General features: G+C 41.0%; 1 protein-coding gene across 3 annotated transcripts; it reads left to right on the top strand.

Moving 5' to 3' along the window:
• The first annotated feature begins 3,691 nt into the window (after nucleotides 1-3,691).
• LOC124010203 (insulin-like growth factor-binding protein 1) lies at nucleotides 3,692-21,490 on the top strand. 3 transcript variants are annotated; one of them, XM_046322617.1, is made up of 7 exons: nucleotides 3,692-3,761; nucleotides 8,105-8,404; nucleotides 8,555-8,737; nucleotides 15,067-15,292; nucleotides 15,474-15,613; nucleotides 20,149-20,277; nucleotides 20,430-21,490. In XM_046322617.1, the coding sequence occupies exons 1-7, from the start codon at nucleotides 3,741-3,743 to the stop codon at nucleotides 20,544-20,546; spliced, it is 1,116 nt and encodes a 371-aa protein (XP_046178573.1). In that variant the 5' UTR covers nucleotides 3,692-3,740; the 3' UTR covers nucleotides 20,547-21,490. The 3 variants fall into 3 exon arrangements, with proteins under 3 accessions (XP_046178573.1, XP_046178574.1, XP_046178575.1); XM_046322618.1 differs by having other exon boundaries at nucleotides 3,696-3,761; nucleotides 8,123-8,404; XM_046322619.1 differs by lacking the exons at nucleotides 3,692-3,761; nucleotides 8,105-8,404; nucleotides 8,555-8,737 and having other exon boundaries at nucleotides 14,574-15,292.
• Nucleotides 21,491-22,134: the final 644 nt, after the last annotated feature.

The raw sequence follows: 22,134 nt of genomic DNA, 5'->3' as shown, positions 1-22,134 counted from the left end.
GTTCAAGATCCTGATTGTTCCAGAATTGGTGCATCGGCACCACTTGCTGTGCGGTAGCAGAGAGACAGTCTATGACTTGGGTGGCTGGAGTTTTTGACAATTATTAGGGCTTTCCTCTGACACCGCCTGGTATATAGGTCCTGGATGGCAGGGAGCTCAGCCCCAGTGCTGTACAGGGTCCTACACACTACACTCTGTAGCGCCTTGCGGTCAGATGCCGAGCAGTTGCAATACCAAGCGGTGATGCAGCCAGTCAAGATGCTCTGAATTGTGCAGTTGTATAACTTTTTGAGAATCTGAGGGGCCATGCCAAATATTTTTAGCCTCGGGAGGGGGAAAAGGCATTGTCGTGCCTTCCTCATTACTGTGTTGACGTGTGTGGACCATGTTAATTCCTTACACACAGAGGAACTCATAGCTCACGACCCGCTCCACTACAGTCCCGTCGATGTGGATGGGGTCATGCTTAGTCCTCCATTTCCTGTAGTTCACGATCAGCTCCTTTGTCATGTTGACGTTGAGGTAGGTCTTCTTGTCGTGGTACCAAACTACCAGGTCACTACCAGGCCCATTACCATGATGCAACATTAACTATTCATGAAAATCGCAAATTAAATGAAATCAATATGCTAGCTCTCAAGCTTAGCCTTTTGTTAACAACACTGTCATCTCAGATTTTCAAAATATGCTTCTCAACCATAGCAAAACAAGCATTTGTGTAACAGTATTGATAGCTAGCATAGCATTTAGCGTAGCATTTAGCGTTAGCATTCAGCAGGCAACATTTTCACAAAAACCAGAAAAGCATTCAAATAAAATCATTTACCTTTGAAGAACTTCGGATGTTTTCAATGAGGAGACTCTCAGTTAGATAGCAAATGTTCAGTTTTTCCTGAAAGATTATTTATTTAGGACAAATCGCTCCGTTTTCTGCGTCACATTTAGCTTCGAAAAAAACCTGTATCCAGGATAGTGTAAATCTATCCGCAAGCTCATTAGCATAACGCAACGTTAACTATTCATGAAAATCGCAAATGAAATTAAATAAATCTATTTGCTCTCAAGCTTAGCCTTTTGTTAACAACACTGTCGTCTCAGATTTTCAAAATATGCTTTTGAAACATAGCTGAACAAGCATTTGTGTAACAGTATTGATAGCCTAGCATAGGATTATGCCTGGCATTCAGCATGCAACATTTTCACAAAAACCAGAAAAGCATTCAAATAAAATCATTTACCTTTGAAGAACTTCAGATGTTTTCAATGAGAAGACTCTCAGTTAGATAGCAAATGTTCTGTTTTTACAAAAAAAATATTATTTGTGTTGACAAATCGGTCCGTTTTCTTCATCATTCTTCATCACGTTTGGGTAAAAAAAGAAAGAAAATTAAGTCATTAAAACGCGAACTCTTTTCCAAATTAACTCCATAATATCGACAGAAACATGGCAAACGTTGTTTAGAATCATCCTCAAGGTGTTTTTCACATATCTATTCGATGATAAATCCTTCGTGGCAGTTGGGTTTCTCCTCAGTAGCAAACTGAAACGTCAGAGTGTTTTCTTTCCAAAGTTGTCAATTACAGTTCCTTGCGAAAGTATTCGGCCCCCTTGAACTTTGCGAACTTTTGCCACATTTCAGGCTTCAAACATAAAGATATAAAACTGTATTTTTTTGTGAAGAATCAACAACAAGTGGGACACAATCTTGAAGTGGAACAACATTTATTGGATATTTCAAACTTTTTTAACAAATCAAAAACTGAAAAATTGGGCGTGCAAAATTATTCAGGCCCCTTAAGTTAATACTTTGTAGCGCCACCTTTCGCTACGATTACAGCTGTAAGTCACTTGGGGTATGTCTCTATCAGTTTTGCACATCGAGAGACACAAAGCCCTGACCTCAATCCTATAGAATATTTGCTGGCAGAACTGAAAAAGCGTGTGCGAGCAAGGACGCCAACAAACATGACTCAGTTACACCAGTTCTGTCAGGAGGAATGGTCCAGAATTCACCCAAGTTATTGTGGGACGATTGTGTAAGACTACCCCTGAATTTTTTAGACCCAAGTTAAACAATTTAAAGGCAATGCTACCAAATACTAATTGAGTGTATGTAAACTTCTGACCCACTGGGAATGTGATGAAGAAATAAAAGCTGAAATAAATAATTCTCTCTACTATTATTCTGACATTTCACTTTCTTAAAATAAATTGGTGATCCTAACTGACCTAAGACAGGGGATTTTCACTAGGAGTGAATGTCAGGAATTGTGAACAACTGAGATTAAATGTATTTCGCTAAGGTGTATGTAAACTTCCGACTTCAACTGTATCTTTTAAAAAGCCACATTAGAAAGGATTACCTACACATACTGATCAGCTCATGTTATAGACAAAAGCATGCTAAGACATGGCAGACCAATCTGAACTCATCTCTCAGGTTTTCCAGCACATATCTTAGCCAATCATGGCTAGCGGAAGGTTCCTGACTTTTTCAGAGGCTTCTAATTTAAGAATTGTATTCGTATTTACAGATGCTATACACGTTTGTTATTAAGGCACATGAAAGGTCACATGTCCCTGAAGGCATTTCTGTCAAAAAACACATTCTGATTTTAAAAAATGTTTACGTTCAACGCCTCTCCTGTGAAGTAGTGACGTGTGACATACGCCTGGTTCCCTGAAACAAGTCACATTTTATGACTGAGAATGTTTTTGTCATCTCATATTTCTTTGATTTGGGCAAACACAGTCTCTGCCAAACCAGGATTGGTGTCACTGTTTGTACTGCCATAACCTGTCAGGCATGGTTTTCTGTAGTTTAGGCCAAGGACTTGCCTCGTAAAACTGACTGACCGCTGCCCTCTCATTATTGTGTTGCTTCACTTGCTCCCGAGTGGCGCAGCGGTCTAAGGCACTGCATCTCAGTGCTAGAGGTGTCACTACAGACCCTGGTTCGATTCCAGGCTGTATCACAACCGGCCGTGATTGGGAGTCCCATAGGACTGAGCACAGCGTTGTCCGGGATAGGGTCTGGCCAGGGTTGGCCGTCATTGTAAATAAGAATTTGTTCTCAACTGACTTGCCTAGTTAAATAAAGGTTAAATAATTAACTTGTAACAAGATATGTCACTACACTATTTAATATGTCTAGCAAAACAGAATGTGAGCTCATGAGATCAGGATGGTGCATCAGGTTGAAAGAGTACCAGCACTGCACTCAAATGAACCCACAGTGTGACACAAAAAAAGAGCAAATCAAACTGAACAGCTGATGGTGTAATAATGGCCTTGTAGTGTGTTCCATCAATCAATGTCTCTAAGGTCATGATTAAGCAATGAAGGGGATGTAAGGTTAACCATATAGAGTGTTAAACTGCACAATCAGTCCTCTCTACAACATCACCAATACTACAGTTGTCAACATTGGAACAACTGTGTCTTTAATATACAAATACAACATTTCAGATGAGATTAACTCTTGGTAGAGGCTGTCATCATAACTTGCTTTCTGATCGTAGGGCACTGGGTCAGCTAAGTCAGGTATTTTCCCATGCCTACATATTTGCAAAATGTGTCAAGTGACCTCCCAGGCTTCAATTAAAGAACAATCAAGACAATTACAAACTGGTGTGTAACCAGACTGCATATAAACGGTTCTTGAATGTCACTTCAAATGAGAATTTAACCCTCAGGGAAAACAACAATTTCTTACTCTATTCCTTAGCTAATTGATGTTATGGAGAATCAACAACAATATGTAAGTTTAAATGTGTATATGTTTTGTCTCCATCCAAATATGTCTCTGGAAAAACTAGAGTTTGAATAGAAAGTATGCAAATTAAAATGGATGGTGCTGCTGTGTGCTATTGAAATCATCTGAGATTTTGCTAGCTTCCGAGTATTCACAGATAATACAAGAGTTCTATATGATGTTGGAAGTTTACTTACACCTTAGCCAAATATATTTAAACTCAGGTTTTCACAATTCCTTACATTTAATCCTAGGACAAATCCCCTGTCTTAGGTCAGTTAGGATCACCACTTTATTTTAAGAATGTGAAATGTCAGAATAATAGTAGAGTGATTTATTTCAGCTTTAATTTCTTTCATCACATTTCCAGTGGGTCAGAAGTTTACATGCACTCAATTAGTATTTGGTATCATTGCCTTTAAATTGTTTAACTTGGGTCAAATGTTTTGGGTAGCCTTCCACAAGCTCCCCCCAATTCTTCCTGACAGAGTTGGTGTAACTGAGTCAGGTTTGTAGGCCTCCTTGCTCCACACACGCTTTTTCAGTTCTGCCAACAAATTTTCTATATGATTGAGGTCAGGGCTTTGTGATGGCCACTCCAATACCTTGACTTTGTTGGCCTTAAGCCATTTTGCCACAACTTTGGAAGTATTCTTGGGGTCATTGTCCATTTGGAAGACACATTTGCGACCAAGCGTTAACTTCCTGACTGGTGTCTTGATGTTGCTTCCATATATCCACATAATTTTCCTACCTCATGACGCCATCTATTTTGTGAAGTGCTCCAGTCCCTCCTGCAGCAAAGCACCCCCACAACATGATGCTGCCACCCCCGTGCTTCACGGTTGTGATGGTGTTCTTCGGCTTGCAAGCCTCCCCCTTTTTCTCCGAACATAACAATGGTCATTATGGGGAAACAGTTCTATTTTTGCTTTATCAGAACAGAGGACATTTCTCCAAAAAGTACCATCTTTGTCCCCATGTGCAGTTGTAAAACGTAGTCTAGCTTTTTTTATGGCAGTTTTGGAGCAGTGGCTTCTTCCTTGCTGAGGGGCCTTTCAGGTTATGTTGATATAGGACTTGTTTTACTGTGGATATAGATACTTTTGTACCTGTTTCTAAACAAGGTCCTTTGCTATTGTTCTGGGATTGATTTGCACTTTTCACACCAAAGTACGTTAATCTCTAGGGGAGAGAACGTGTCTCCTTCATTAATTGTATGAAGGCTGCAGGGTCCCATGGTGTTTATACTTGCGTACTATTGTTTGTACAGATGACCGTGGTACCCTCAGGCGTTTGGAAATTGCTCCCAAGGATGAACCAGACTTGTGGTCTACAATAATTTTTCTGAGATCTTGACTGGTTTCTTTTGATTTCCCCATGATGTCAAGCAAAGAGGCACTGAGTTTGAAAGTAGGCCTTGAAGTACATCCACAGGTACACCTCCAATTGATTCAAATGATGTCAATTAGCCTCTCTGAATCTTCTAAAGCCATGACATAATTTCCTGGAATTTTCCAAGCTGTCAAAGGCACAGTCAATTTAGTGTATGTAAACTTCTGACCCATTGGAATTGTGATACAGTGAAATAATCTGCAAACAATAGTTGGAGAAATTACTTGTGTCATGCACAAAGTAGATGTCCTATCCAACTTGCCAAAACTATGGTTTGTTAACAAGAAATTTGTGGAGTGGTTGAAAAACGAGTTTAAATGATTCCAACCTAAGTGTATGTAAACTTCTGACTTCAACTCTATTCTATCTAACCCTGTAAAGTGAATCAGATTCACATGATATACAGTGCCTTGCATAAGTATTCATCCCCCTTGGTGTTTTTCTTTGTTGCATTACAATCTGTAATTTAAGTAGATTTTTATTTGGATTTCATGTAATTAACATAGACAAAATAGTCCAAATTAATAAAGTGAAATGAAAATAATGACTTGTTTCAAAAAAAAAAAAATGGACAAGTGGTTTGTGCATATGTATTCACCCCCCTTTGCTATGAAGCTCCTAGATAAGATCTGGTGCAACCAATTACCTTCAAAAGTCACATAATTAGTTGGATTGCACACAGGTGGACATAATTTAACTGTCACATATTCTCCGTGTATATATACACCTGTTCTGAAAGGTCCCAGAGTCTGTGGCACCATGAAGACCAAGGAGCTCTCCAAACAGGTCAGGAACACAGTTGTGGAGAAGTACAGATCAGGGTTGGGTTATAAAGAAAACATTTTTTTTTGAACATCCCACAGATCACTGTTAAATCCATATTTTTTTTTAAATGGAAAGAATATGACACAACATACCTGCCAAGAGAGGGCTGCCCACCAAAACTCACAGACCAGGCAATGAGGGCATTAATCAGAGAGGCAACAAAGAGACCAAAGATAACCCTGAAGGAGCTGCATAGCTCCAATGCGGTGATTGGAGTATCTGTCCATAGGACCACTTTAAGCCGTACACTCCACAATGCTGGGCTTTACAGACGAGTGGCCAGAAAAAAAGACATTGCTTTTAGTGTTCACCAAAAGGCATGTGGGAGACTCCCCAAACATATGGAAGAAGGTACTCTGGTCAGATGAGACTAAAATTGAGCTTTTTTGCCATCAAGGAAAACACTATGTCTGGCGCCAACCCAACACCTATCATCACGCTGAGAATACCATCCCCACGGTGAAGCAGGGTGGTGGCAGCATCATGCTGTGTGGATGTTTTTCATTGGCAGGGACTGGAAACTGATCAAAATTGAGGGAAACCTGTTTCAGTCTTCTAGAGATTTGAGGCTTGGATGGAGGTTCACCTACCAGCAGCACAATTACCCTAAGCATACTAGAGTGGTTTAACTTCGATATAGGGGGCGCTCTTTTCATTTTTGGATAAAAAAACGTTCCCATTTGAACAAGATATTTTCTCACGAAAAGATGCTCGACTATGCATATAATTGACAGCTTTGGATAGAAAACACTCTGACGTTTCCAAATCTGCAAAGATATTATCTGTGAGTGCCACAGAACTGATGCTACAGGCGAAACCAATATGAAATTTCAAACAGGAAATGCCCCAGATTTTGAATGCGTGTTCCAATGTCTCCTTATATGGCTGTGAATGCACAAGGAATGAGCCTACACTTTCTGTCGTTTCCACAAGGTGTCTGCAGCATTGTGACGTATTTGTAGGCATATCATTGGAAGATTGACCATAAGAGACTACATTTACCAGGTGCTCCAGTTGGTGTCCTCCGTTGCAATTATTGCGTAATCTCCAGCTGCGTGCATTTTTCCATTTGGTTCAGAGGAGAAACCAAAACTGCCACGAATTACTTATCATCGAATAGATATGTGAAAAACACCTTGAGGATTGATTCTAAACAACATTTGCCATGTTACTGTCAATATTATGGAGTTCATTTGGAAAAAAAGTTTGTTGTAATGACTGAATTTTCGGGTATTTTTCTCTTAGCCAACAGTGATTTTTCTCCTATACAAGTAATCTATTTGGAAAAATTGAACATTTGCTATCTGAGAGTCAGCTCATTGAAAACATCTGAAGTTCTTCAAAGGTAAAATATTTTATTTGAATGCTTTTCTTGTTTTTGTGAAAATGTTGCCTGCTGAATTGCTAGGCTTAATGTTTTGCTAGCTATCAATACTCTTACACAAATGCTTGTGTAGCTATAGTTGAAAAGCATATTTTGAAAATCTGAGATGACAGTGTTGTTAACAAAAGGCTAAGCTTGTGAGCCAATATATTTATTTCATTTGCGATTTTTCATGAATAGTTAACGTTGCGTTATGGTAATGAGCTTGAGGCTATAATTATGCTCCCGGATACGGGATTGCTCGACGCAACAGGTTAAGGGGAAACATTTAAATGTCTTGGAATGGCCTAGTCAAAGCCCAGACCTCAATCCTTTTGAGAATCTGTGGTATGACTTAAAGATTGCTGTACACCAGCGGAACCCATCCAACATGAAGGCGCTGGAGCAGTTCGCCTTGAAGAATGGGCAAAAATCCCAGTGGCTAGATGTGCCAAGCTGATAGAGACATACCCCAAGAGACTTGCAGTTGTAATTGCTGCAAAAGGTGTCTCTACAAAGTATTGACTTTGGTGGAGTGAATGATTATGCACGCTCAAGTTTCTGTTTTATTGTCTTTCTTGTTTGTTTCAAAATAAGCAAATATTTTACATCTTCAAAGTTGTAGGCATGTTGTATAAATCAAATTATACAACCCCCCCCCCCCAAAAAAAAAAATATATATATTATAATTCCAGGTTGTAAGGCAACAAAATCGGAGGGGGTGAATACTTTTGCAAGCCACTATTTATTAAAACTAACAATACAGCATCTAGAACCTATCCAGGAAGAGGAGGAGGAGGATGAGGAGGAAGAGAAAAAAGAGCAGGTGGTGGATGATCAGGAGGAAGAGCCTCCACTAAAGGTATGGAGGCCAAGCCGGCAGTCTCGTTCTCTGGACCAGAGTAGTGCTGCACAGGTGGAGATCTACAATCTCTCTCTACCATATCCAAATATCACCCAGACCACTAGTGACCTTGGGGAGATTACCCCACCAGGGTTCACACTCCCTAGTGAACGCAGAGCAAAGGCTGATGGGGAAGTGGATGGCGTTCATTCGGAAGTAGAGGTAATTTTTGTTCAATGTAATTACATTGGAATTATGTGGAAACAATGTTGATTTAACCAGTATGTGCCCAATGGGAAGTAGCCTGTTGTCCCAACTCATCTTCTCACTTTATGTTTTTGTTGATGTTTAATGCAAGTAATTACATTTCAGCGCCAGCTAACCATCAACAGAACAGTGAAACAAACATCTCATACAAGGAGGAGACTCTCCTGGTCATCGTCAGATGATGAGCTACCAACACCACAACGACCACAGAAGAGGAGATGGAAGGACGAGCTACCACCACCACAGAAGAAGAGGGGGCCTAGGGGACGGAGAAAGGTGCCAACTGCAGTGAGTATCAATAATACGCCTTTAGTCATGATGGTCTGGACAAACAAAATACATGTACATTACCAGTCAAAAGTTTGGACACCTACTCATTCAAGAGCTTTCCTTTTTAAATGTTTGTTTTTATTACTATATTTTACATTGTAGAATAATTGTGAAGACATCAAAACTATGTAATAACACATATAGAATCATATAGTAACCAAAAAAAGTGTTTCAAAGATATTTAATATTTTAGTTTCTTCAAAGTAGCCACCCTTTTCCTTGATAGCAGCTTTGCACTGTAACGAAGTTGGTCTGTTGTTTGAAGAGAGTCAGACCGAAATGCAGCGTGTAGGTTACTCATGACTTTTAATGAAGATAATGCGGTACATGAAATAACTGAAAATACAAAAACAACAAACGAGTGAAACTAATTACAGCCTAACACAGAGACAGGTACAAACACCCACGAAATACAACGCGCACTCAGGCTACCTAAATACGGTTCCCAATCCGAGACAACGAGAATCAGCTGACTCCAATTAGGAATCGCCTCAGGCAGCCAAGCCTAACTAGACACACCCCTAATAATACACACTCCCAATTAATACAAACCCCAATACAAAATACAATGTATAAACCCATGTCACACCCTGGCCTACCCAAACATATAACAAAAACACAAGATACAATGACCAAGGCGTGACAGAACCCCCCCCCCCTGAGGTGCGTCCTGGAGTCCGCACCTTAAGAGCATAGGGAGGGTCCGGGTGGGCGTCCGTCCATGGTGGCGGTTCAGGCTCGGGACGTGGACCCCACTCCATAAATGTCCTAGTTCCTCCCCTTCGCGTCCTAGGATAATCCATCTTCTCCACCGACCATGGCCTAATAGTCCTCACCCTGATCCCCACATAACCGAGGGGCAGCTCGGGACCGAGGGGCAGCTCGGTACCGAGGGGCAGCTCGGTGCCTGCCCGGTCTCTCTAGCCCAACGGTGAGCACAGGGAGTATGCACAGGTTTCCTAGCTGGCATAACTATTCTCCCTTTTAGCCCCCCCCCCAATAATGTTTTTGGGGTGACTTTCCGGTTTCCAACCGCGTCGCCGTGCTGCCTCCTCATACTTGCGCCTCTCCGCTTTAGCTGCTTCTATTTCCTCCTTGGGACGGCGATATTCTCCCGGCTGCGCCCAGGGTCCTTTACCGTCTAATTCCTCCTCCCATGTCCAAATCTCCAAATGATGCAGTCTCTCCCATTGCAACTGCTCTTCACGATTAACAGGGAGAGTAGGCTCAGGTCTGATTCCTGACTCAGCCACTCTCTCTGCGCATTCCCCGTTACCTTCGGTTTTCGCTCTGTATAACCGTGCTTTCCTTTTCGATTCCATACGTGTATAGCCCTCTTCGCATTGCTGTAGGGAATCCCAGGCGGGCTCCTGCACTCGCTCTGGGTCGGCCGCCCACCTGTCGATTTCTTCCCACGTCTATAATCCCTGCTTCTGCCGTCCATAACGTCCTCCTTTAGCTCCTGCCAGTTCACACGCTGCTCGGTCTGTGAATGGTGGTGGGTGATTCTGTAACGAAGTTCGTCTGTTGTTTGAAGAGAGTCAGACCGAAATGCAGCGTGTAGGTTACTCATGACTTTTAATTAAGATAATGCGGTACATGAAATAACTGAAAATACAAAAACAACAAACGAGTGAAACTAATTACAGCCTAACACAGAGACCGGTACAATCACCCACGAAATACAATGCGCACTCAGGCTACCTAAATACGGTTCCCAATCCGAGACAACGAGAATCAGCTGACTCCAATTAGGAATCTCCTCAGGCAGCCAAGCCTAACTAGACACACCACTAATAATGCACACTCCCAATTAATACAAACCCCAATACGAAATACAATGTATAAACCCATGTCACACCCTGGCCTACCCAAACATATAACAAAAACACAAGATACAATGACCAAGGCGTGACATGCACACTCTTGTCATTCTCTCAATCAGCTTCATGAGGTAGTCACCTGGAATGCATTTCAATTAACAGGTGTGCCTTGTTAGAAGCTAATTTGTGGAATTTATTTTTTTAATGCGTTTGAGTCAATCAGTTGTGTTGTCACAAGGTAGGAGTGGTATACAGAAGATAGCCCTATTTGGTAAAAGACCATATTATGGCAAGAACAGATCAAATAAGCAAAGAGAAACTACAGTCCATTACTTTAAGACAAGGTCAGTCAATCCTGTCATGACATTTGCCTGGAGGTAGGTTTATGACAGGCATAAATACCTCTTCCCCCCACCCCTTTTTTCCTCTCTCTACCCTACTGATGTCAAATTTGAAAACCCCTTGGTTAACATGGAGATTCTGGGTACATCAGAAGGTGGGGAGGAAATGAACTATATTCTGGTAATCTGACCAATTCAACATATGCCGTGGTACTTAATGAATATGATGTCAGTTTGGTTGTCATCTGAGACATTCTCATCAATGATAGGATGACATAAACTCTACAGTGGAAAGTCTGAACACTGTAGTTATCGGAGTCACGTGGAATTGTTGTTCAATTTAAATGTTTGAATATAAAATTATGGGTGAAGAGATTAAATGTAATTTTAGCTTCCAAATGAGAGATTGGGTTTTCATAAGGTTAGGGCTCTGCTCAATCAGTGGCCCGCCCCTGTGAAGAGACATGGGCTATAAAACTTTCCAGACATACCCTTCTCGCTCCACTATATAAAGCCTTGACAAATGTAACCTTCTGTTCCGAGGATGTGAGTACGACGGTCCGATGTCAGAAGGGTTCAGATAATAACTACAGAACGAAGCCAACATCAGCGTGAGCTTTGGTTGCGAATGGTATGAACTTTGAACTCTTATTCACTACAGAAGTGATACCTCCTAGCCGTTGAGTTAGCAACAGCAGCTGCAAACTAGGGTTAGAAAGGAACAGACAGAGTACCCGTCTATCACACAACGACGTTACTACAACGTATCCAATTGATCACCAGAGCCGTTCTACAAAGGACTTGGTTTGGCAACATGGCCTTCCATCTACCACCAACCTACTGAAGTGCAGCTCAGAGTAAATATTTATTGCATTTTCCTTTTCCAAATGGGCGGTAATTTAGAATGCATAAAATACTGTATTTACGATAGCACAGCTTCTTCCTTTGGTCCTCAGTCTTCCCGCTCTTTCACTCAAACCCAGCCCTTTTCTTTTGTGTAACCAGCTGTCATATGTTCGCTAGGGACGTTTTCCTTTATGACGTAATTTGCAATAAAGGTATGATTTAATTCTGTATATATGTAATTCTGTGTGATTAGTTAGATATTTAGTAAATAAATAATGAAACCCAATTTTGTATTGCCGATTCAACTTGTTGGCCAGGGTTCGTGCAGATAACCAAGAATTTACAACTTTCAGATGAGACTGAATTAAGGCGAAAATGAATATTGACTGCTATTGATGTAAAATATTACTAGGTCTTTAAGAGTTTATTCGGAAGATAACAGCTCCATAAATATCATTTTGTGGTGCCCCGACTCTCTAGTTAATTACATTTACATGATTAGCTCAATCAGGTAATATTAATTACGGAGAAATGATTTTATTGAATAGCATGTCATATCACTTAATCTGACATAGCCAAAGACGCGACAATCCTGAACAGTTCAAGAACATTGAATGTTTCTTCAAGTGCAGTCACAAAAACCATCAAGCGCTATGATGAAACTGGCTCTATAGGACAGCCACAGGAAAGGAAGACCTAGAGTTACTTCTGCTGCAGAGGATACATTCATTAGTTACCAGCCTCAGAAATTGCAGCCCAAATAAATACTTCAGAGTTCAAGTAACAGACACATCTTAACATGAACTGTTCAGAGGAGACTGTGTGAATCAGGCCTACATGTTTGAATTTCTGCAGGGAAACCACTAGTTAAGGACACCAATAATAAGAAGAGACGTGCTTGGGCCAAGGAGCATGAGCAATGGACATTAGACCAGTGGAAATCCACCGTGACGCATGGAGGAGGAGGTGTGATGGTGTGGGGTGATTTTATTTAGAATTCAAGGCCCACTTAACCAGCATGGCTACCACAGCATTCTGCAGCAATACGCCATCCCATCTGGTTTGCACTTAGCAATCCTTATGAAGCTGGTTGAGAGCATGCCAAGAGTGCGCAATGCTGTCATCGAGGCAAAGGGTGGCTATATTTTGATTTGTATAACACTATTTTCGGTTACTATATGATGCCATGTGTGTTATTTTGTAGTGTTGATGTCTTCACTATTATTCTACAATGTAGAAAATAGTACAAAATTAAGAAAAAACGTTGAAAGAGTCTGTTTCCAAACTTTAGACTGGTATTTGGTTATCAAAAGTACATCCAATTATGGTGATCAAACACACATTTTGATAATTTTGTCCATGATACTCACTTCATTATATCCCTATAGGAGGATATTTTCCCACAATGGCTGGTGAATTTGATGCACAACATTGAGGAGGCTACAACACATGAGCTGGTTGTTGAGTAGGCTTGCAACATGACTAAAGGGTATCCAATGAATCATTGCAAGATGATACATACTGTGTGTCACTAAAGCATACAATGCAAGAGAAATACATGTGTCTGATTCACGAACATGAATAAAGGTTATCTGGACGTTATCCAGGGTACACCTCCAATGTACCAATTGTGTTTACCAAGGCCAGCATTTCATCAGACTGGGAAAATAACAGGGTCGTTCCAGAAAATGAGTCCCTTTTGGGTAGTGTAACTCTGTAAAAATATTCAGATAGTAAGAGCCTATCAATAAGTGCAAAATAAAGTAACAGGGTTGATTTCATTTCCAGCCTGTCTATGGGTCGACTTAGCGGAGTTGCCAAAAAAACGGATGCATACATTTTTCAGGATACAGCTAATTCCACCCAGCTTCCTTTTCCCCTGAAAACAGAATGTAGGAACTCCGCTCAGGCATTTTCTTTTACGTCTGATACTTTCGGTTAGTCTACGGGAAACAGGGTGTACATGTTAGAAGTCACAGAGGGACATGCCAATATACAGAATTTTGGCACTTTAGCAAGTGTGATTTATTGAATTTTACATGTGGTCTATATTAAAGGGCCCTTAAATTTAATATAACATGCTTGTTAAATGCAATATTGGTGCACAGTTTCTTAAAATCTAAAAGGGGTGTAAAAGGAACTAATTTCGTGGAATGACCCTACAACCTTCCACATATGACAAGGAAGTTTCAGTTGGTGTCTCGAGACACTGACTAAGAGGCCAGTCATTGCACAAAGTCCCCATGCTTCATCATGCGATGAAAAACATGAGGTATCATAGAGGCACAGAGAAACAGTGTGTCAAGGTATGGGGGAGGGGTGTAAAGGTGTTCAGTGTTAACCGTAGATAAAGTGTGATTAACTAATACTACACCAGGAAGTGACCAATTTAAAAAAAATACATTCTCCAGAATAACATGTTATGGTTGCATGGTTATGTAACTGATGGGATGATCATGTTTATGTGCCCTGCAGATGACCCCCTAGTCCACCACATGGACTGAACAACTCATATGGGTTTATGAAAAAGTAGAGTAGAATCAAATCATATCCAGGTCATCACTGACCTATAACTTCTGACCCTTAGGTAAGTCATGTACCAAAGGATGAATCTCAATGCACAACTTAACATCAATCCATTATTAGTTTGTCCCCCACACCATACAGTATGTACAGTGTGAACGATCGAGGGGTCAAAACCAAAAAAACAACGAATTGATTTCGCAATGTTTTCCAACATCACCTTGTACAATCACTCCTCGTCCCAGAGTAAATATTGACGACAGGGCAGGCAGCTTCAGTGAACCCCAGTTCAGATCTACACACTCTACCAGAGGTCAACTCACCCAATACAGCTAATGCTGGTCCTGCGCTGTCTTGCTAAAATGTTTAATATCTGGAGTCACTGGTTCAAACATTAACCTCCCTGAGGGTCAGAGCTCTGTATAAATACTGCAACTCCTTTGTTCTGAGAATTCAGTTCAGAAAGAAAGAAGGAAACCTATAGATGCCTATTTACAGTATATTGTGCTTTTCATAAGTGCTTGAGGACTAAGCAAAAACTACACTTGAAGATTAAAGACCGCACTTGAAGAAAATTCACATCTACACCTGACTGTAGATTTTAGTGTCTTTCTACACCTGAAGAATCGAGATGCTTGGATTATATAAGAAGTTGACACTGCTGGCAGCGACGTCATTGTCCCTCCTGACCACTCTTGCCCAGTCTTCCCCTGTGGTGGGCCCAGAGCCTATTCGCTGTGCCCCCTGTACCCAGGAGAAGCTGGATGAATGCCCGGCCATCTCCCCAGACTGTAAGCAGGTTCTAAGGGAGCCAGGCTGTGGCTGCTGCATGGCATGTGCCCTGGAGAAGGGGGCCTCCTGTGGGGTATACACAGCCCACTGTGCTCAGGGGTTAAAATGCAGCCCAAGAGCTGGGGATCCTAGACCCCTCCACTCCCTAACCAGAGGACAGGCCATCTGCACTGAGGACCAGGGACAAGGTAGACTCTGCTTTTTGTCCTTCATGTCTTTGTTTTTCATTCATTGAGCTATTACTTATTTATAAAGATGTTGGACAATCTACAAATTAAACCTTTTTTGACAACATAATCAAAAGGATAGAATATAAACTTACGTAAAACATGGTATACTTACCCACTAATTTCTTTCTCTAATCCACAGAGAAAGTAGAAGGGGTGCCAGACCACAGCTCCCTAGCCTACTTCCTGGGACTCAACACCCCCTTTGACACCAAAAATGAGGGGGCTCAGGAGAGCATCAAGGCCAAGGTCAACACCATCCGCAAGAAACTGGTGGAACAGGTATGCACAGTATTCAATCTGAAGCAGGGCCACCACTTTGGTTTTAGAAGGGGGGGACATAACTTGGTGGAGAGTCAGGGGGCCCTCCCCAGATTTTGGGGACTATCTAAAGCTAATTTCCTGCAATTTTACACAATCCAGTCTATAACAAAAAGTAAGCAAACATGCCCACAATCATCAAGCTAGGTAAGAGATCCTTAATAAATATGTTTAAGTGGTTAATAAGACCGAACTTGATCAAAGGTAATTCTATAATGAATATTGTTGCACCTTTAACCAATAGCCTAACAAATGAACGACTCTTGAAAAAATACTTTGACTGTCTTTATAAAGACATCCTCGATATCAAATTTCAGCCAGACCAACCAGCCAGCCCGAGCTGCCACCCCCGACCAATCTAGTCAACAACGCAACTCTTTTCCCAACACAATTTCCTTCTCAGGTCACACTTTTAATTTAGTTTAATTCCCAAAGGGAAAGGTTTGGAAACAAAAAATTAAGCAAAAAAAAAAACCTGACATACACCTCAAATATACATTAACACACAGAAACAGCAAATCCTCCATATAATTAATCTCATAAACTAATAATACTGTAGAGCTCTTTTGATTTGCACACAATATAGCTGTGTTGCCCTGTCCTGTACCTAGGACAGGACAACGCCCAAACCCAACACACCCCACTCGGCTTTAGGGTCTTAGTGAAACATTCCTAATTGGTTTTGGTAGTATTAGGAGTGACACCGTGACAACCTACAGGACAGCAGACCCCAGGGCTAGGACTGAGCAGCCCAGCAGCTAGGGAATGCCTAAATATGTATCTCCCCTGAAGTGGGTATCTTTTCAATACAGACTCCTTTAGTTGTACCGTATTCCATATAAGGCCTTATGAAAGTTGCCCATCATGCCCTTAATCTTGTAATAAATCAAATCTAGTGATACATAACTTGACATTGTAGGAGGATAACAATATGCAAATATGTCCCCTTGTGTGTTTTAAACCCCCAGGAGAGGAGTGTCATTTATGAGTGCATCTAATTCGGTTTCACTGGCATATAGTACGTTCTATGGATGATCTTAAACTGAGATGATATGAACATGACTGGGCATTCTAACACATCTGTATCCATTCATCATCATCATCAATAGCTTCTACCAGAAGCTAGTTTTGTAGTTTGACATGTTTTGTGTCATCAGGAAAAGCCTCTATCAACTCTTGAAACGGTTTGAAAATCAACTATGGAGGTTTGTCAGACTGCCTTAAAATTGCATCTGGCTTGTCCGGTGTTCTCTACACAGAATTCATTGTATGTGCAAATATTCACCTCACCTCTGTCACAGACTGGTCTTCCCTGGCTGCCCGACCCTACTGAGACCCCTGTCACCATCTGATCCTCCTAAAATGAGGCATGACGAATAATTACCTTAGTGTATTCATTATATTATCCAAGAGTAGAATCAATGATTCAATAGTTGAAATGACCATTATTCCCAGATCCCAGACTAACTTTAATCTTCAGCTGCTGTCATTATACTGCAGCTTACAGTAGTACACATTTCTCACATTATTCACTCAGAATGTGCTGCTTTAACTTCAGTAGCCTACCCCTCCTAGTTGGGCGTGAGAGTTCAAGTGCACCTAGTATGTGTGGTCTCATTGAAATAGAGTAGGCTGCCTACATGGGCGGAGAATCCCATGGCAGTGAATAATTATAGTTAAGTATATTTCATAGACTGTGGTTTACGACTGTGTCTGTAAATAAATATTGATAATGGCAAGAAGTGGGGGGCGTTCAACAAACCGTGTGTCGAAAGTACAATCAAAATGTAGTCATTATTGAAAAGGCGTAACTGGCACATAGGCTAGGTCGTGAGCTAGCGTTGAACCTTTTCAATAAGTATTGATGACCCATTTATTTGCCTCTGCCTGCAAATGGTCCACCTAAAGGGTAGGCTGTGTCCTATAGGCCTATGCCTATCGCTGCTTCCAGTTCAGTAGCCACACCTGCGATATCAGGTGCGCTTGTAGTCTCAATTAAATAGAGTAGGCTGTAGCCTATGCATGGGCATGGGGGCAGTTAAATAGACTTCCTAAATAGACCTATGATTAGGCTATAGTTTACAACATTGCCTAAAAATAGGCATAAATATTGATCACCCAACTCTGCTCTCTTCAAACTACATCTAGCAAATTGGCTGACATAGCCTAGTACTACAATATAAGAGCCATGTGAGAATCTCTGGTAATTTAACCTATTTCTTAAGTTATTTTTGTGCATTTGTTATTGCCTATAGGGTGCAGAATTGCTGGGACCATGGCTGGCAAGTGAGCTGCATCACATACACCTAAAATAACATAGCTGGACTGTGGTTGGGTTTGGGACCAGTTCTTTCAGTAGCGGGTGGGAGTCGGACAGAAAGCAAGCAGGTGTGGATATGGGATGAAGAATTCAGTCCTGTGCAGACCTCTACTGTGCACCTTGACAGTGAAGCATGTAACGTTAGAGCCATTTATTACTATGCCAGTGTGAAAAGTAGGGAATTAGCTAGGGACACTAACATTACATTGCCATACTGACTAATAAAAGTCACATCGCACTGAAAAAAACGTCAGAATATCAATATTGAGTCATTTGGCCGATGGTTTCTCGTTTGATTGAGGCAAAAATAATAGCTAACTTTCGACAACTTTTGGAAGCTCTCTCTAACGGTACATCAACTGGCGATAGCTAGCCAAGTTAAATTACTTCTGAAATGGGACAAAAAAGGCTGCAAAACATTTCCATACAAACAGCAGGTGTTACATAATAGTAATATCCACCTCATATCGCTGTCTGACCGAACTGGAGGCTAGAGTTGACCTGGCTGTGGTAGCTAGCATAGCTTATTCATTCATCTCAGTCGAGAGGGGATAAAACATTAGCTATTGTTACATGTCAGTTACAATACTAGCTCAGCACTGCAAATAAACACTAGTAAAACAAATCTGTTAAGTTAAACAACAGTTACCTTACCTAAATAGTAGCCAGTTTCTGCTCTGCTTGCTTTTACAACTCGGTGAAAGAGTGCAGCAACATACACACTGAACTATACTCAACTCTCTCAAGCTGGTCCAGCCAGCCTTCCAGCAGCTTTGCCTTCACACAGCCTGTCAGCCCGCTCTGTGGTGTCCACGAGGTCCTAAATCCAGCAGGCTGAACACTCCAAACAGCCTACCCAACTGCTCAGAGGCGTCCACATGGTCCTAAAGCACACTGTTGCCGCTTTTTGTATCACATTGCAATGATAAATCTGGGGGTGACAAATGCAATTTCAAAATGTGTGGGAGGGAGTGGACATAACCCGCCCAGTGACAGTCGCGTCCCTGATCTGACTTACTGTCAAAGTTCGGTAGGTCTTCAGACTGTAATGGTGGAACAGATGGGCATAATTTACATATGTATCAAGCTTCTGCTCTAGAATCAGTACTCCCACTCTGCATGTAATCTTTTTCATTGTGATCTAAAAGGCTAAACTCCCTTACAAAAAAGATTGGAGTATTGAAACCGCAGTAAAAGTGCAGCAACTGCAGTCGACTGGTATTTTGGATGCAGTAATTGTAGAATAACTGCAGTGTACTGCAATTGAACTGTAGTTAGACTGCACTGTTACTGTAGTTAAAAAAACATCTGGTATATTGAACACAGTATTTGCAGAATACTGCAGTTATACTGCACTCTGACTGCAATCTGTTTTCGTAAGGGCTGATCCTAAATCAGGTGCTTTATATGGCCCCAGACTTACTTTCTTCTTCAGCTGTAGCTTAGTGGAGAGAACCTAATTTAGAGTTCAAGACAATTTAGCTCTTAGCCACCAGAGGAAGCTGTTGCCCTTTTAACAAAAACCACCCAGACTCAGTGAGAAAATGTTACTCCCTTGAGATGAAATTTGCTTTGCATTTTACCACATGACAATTGAATGTTCTTAGTCAGATATAACAACTTCGTGTTGGACCAAAAGGCTCCTTAACAGCTTCTACCCCCAAGCCATAAGACTGCTGAACAATTAATTAAATGGCCACCTGGACTATTACATTGACCCCCTCCATTTGTTTTTACACTGCTGCTACTCTGTTTATTATCTAAGCATAGTCACTTCACCTCTACCTACATGCACAAATGACCTCGACTATAACCTGTACCCCCTCACACTGACTCGGTACCAGTACCTCGACTATAACCTGTACCCCCTCACACTGACTCGGTACCGGTATCCCCTGTATATAGCCTCATTATTGTTACTATATTGTGTTACTTTTTATTATTTTTTTACTTTGGTTTATTGTTAAATATTTTCTGAACTCTTTCTTGAACTGCATTGTTGGTTAAGGGCTTGTAAGTCAGCATTTCACAGTAAGGTATAAATACACCTGTTGTATTCGGTGCATGTGACAAAGTTTGATTTTATTTCATAACGTTTTCTATGTCCATCTTGCTGTGTTTATTATACAGTATGTTTTGTATCAGATGTTGACTGTTCTCCTTGTCTTGTCCCCAGGGTCCCTGCCACATTGAGCTGCATGCAGCTCTGGACAAGATAACCAGCTCTCAGCAGGAACTAGGAGAGAAGTTCACCAACTTCTACCTTCCCAACTGTGACAAACATGGCTTCTACAAGGCCAAGCAGGTAAGGCATAGCACCTGAGCTGTAGGTTTGTTTAGCAATAGCATTAGCTCATTAGTGGTAGATGGTGTGATCTGACCAGGAAAACATTTATCAATGCAGTGAAGTTGATCCATGTAATTGAATATATTGCCCCCTCTTCTGTTGTGTTCTAGTGTGAGTCGTCTCTGGTGGGACCCCATGCCAGGTGTTGGTGTGTGTCCTCCTGGAATGGGAAGAAGATTCTGGGGTCCAATTATCTACCCGGCTTGGAGTGCCAGCTGGAGCTCTAAATCATGGACACTCTGACCCACATTCACGGGCACATGCATGCACACGTATTGACACACATAGTCTTGTACTCTACTTAAACACACATATAGGTGCCTTCAAACCTACACACATCCACATCATATATACTGACTTTTTATTACAAACACGTATAAATACACACTCATTCAAATCAGCACATTTTTTTCTTATGTAATTACTCTTAATTTATTTACGTGATGTATAACACCTTATTTATTCAACGCGGATGTGCTTACAAGTATGGACCATTTGTCATTTTTAGATTGTTTATGTTTCCTATTTTCTGATTGTAAATAGGGCAACAGTGTATGCATTTGTGTTTCTGACTAAATAACTCCATCTCTGAAGACCACAGGTCTCCAGCTCTGCCAAACCCAGTTCAGGGTCTTCAGAATCTGTTTTTGATTCATTCAACCAGGTGGACCCGTGCACAGTAAATAAAACGACACAGCCATTCATTCATTCAACATGTTGACAGTTTCGGGAAGGTATTCTCATTGACATTTCCTCAATGGGTATTGGAGAAATGCTTAAAGTTCCACAAGTATGCATCTGGTGGCCAGGCACAAACATATCACTGCTCATCCAAGCCCCTGTTTGGTTTTGGGGGAGTTTTTCTGTCTTCATCTACCTCTCCTGGTCTATGCAGGTCTTCTGGTTTAGCAGATGTTTTTTGGGACAGTTTTTTTTTCTCCCAACTCTCTGCACGTACACCACCCTCATGTGAGGTCATTGTTTCATTTGTCTGAAAGGAAGTTCTCTTTTGTTTGATGAAATGTCTGTATTTATTATATGTCAAACTATTCCTGACAGCAAGTCAGAAATATGTGATGAGATATGCTGCTATTACATTTTTGTATGATTTGTAACAAACCAATGTTAGTTACTCTGTAATTTGTGCTTTCATTAAACACGTTAACCTCAATGTTTGTGTTTTAGAGCATGTTTCTGTAGCATAGAACATATTAAGGATGCGGCAAGTATGGAGAGAGTTGAATGAAGACACCAGTAACTTCATTAAATTAAGTATTTATTTGTGTAACGGAGGTTCTTGTATATCCCCTGGCTTTATTAACCCAGATGTTGTGGGAACACTTGGTTCTTAACAAATTATGAGAACTCCTGGGTAAACTATAGAATGGTACCCGATTCCCTGTAGTGCGCTACTATAGATCTGGTCAAAATTAGTGCACTACATAGGGAACAGGGTACCATTTTGGGGACAACCCTGGTGGGAATTAAAAACATTTCCAGAGCTAGCAACATGCAGGGTTACTTCTGCAGCAAGCCTCAACAGAACCTCCAGTGGCAATAGTTGAGGGATACCAAGTTATAATTGTGAACAAAGTATTCCAAATCTCAGCATCAATAAGGATCATGGACATAGAAATCTTTAGCATATTCGGACAACACACTTACAAAAGTAAATCGCATAGCAATGGAAGCTGACGTCAACTTTACTGCATTTATTTGTTATAAATACATTTTTTGATACAAGGATTGAGAATATTGACCTTTAACCAAGGCACAGCTAAAAGGTGAAAAGGAATCTCTGAAAACAGAAAAACA

This window comes from Oncorhynchus gorbuscha, linkage group LG22, assembly GCF_021184085.1.
Source record: "Oncorhynchus gorbuscha isolate QuinsamMale2020 ecotype Even-year linkage group LG22, OgorEven_v1.0, whole genome shotgun sequence".
In the NCBI taxonomy this organism is placed as follows: Eukaryota; Metazoa; Chordata; class Actinopteri; order Salmoniformes; family Salmonidae; genus Oncorhynchus; species Oncorhynchus gorbuscha.
The sequence above is the reverse complement of the archived record's forward strand: the minus strand, read 5'-3'. Positions and strand labels throughout refer to the sequence as shown.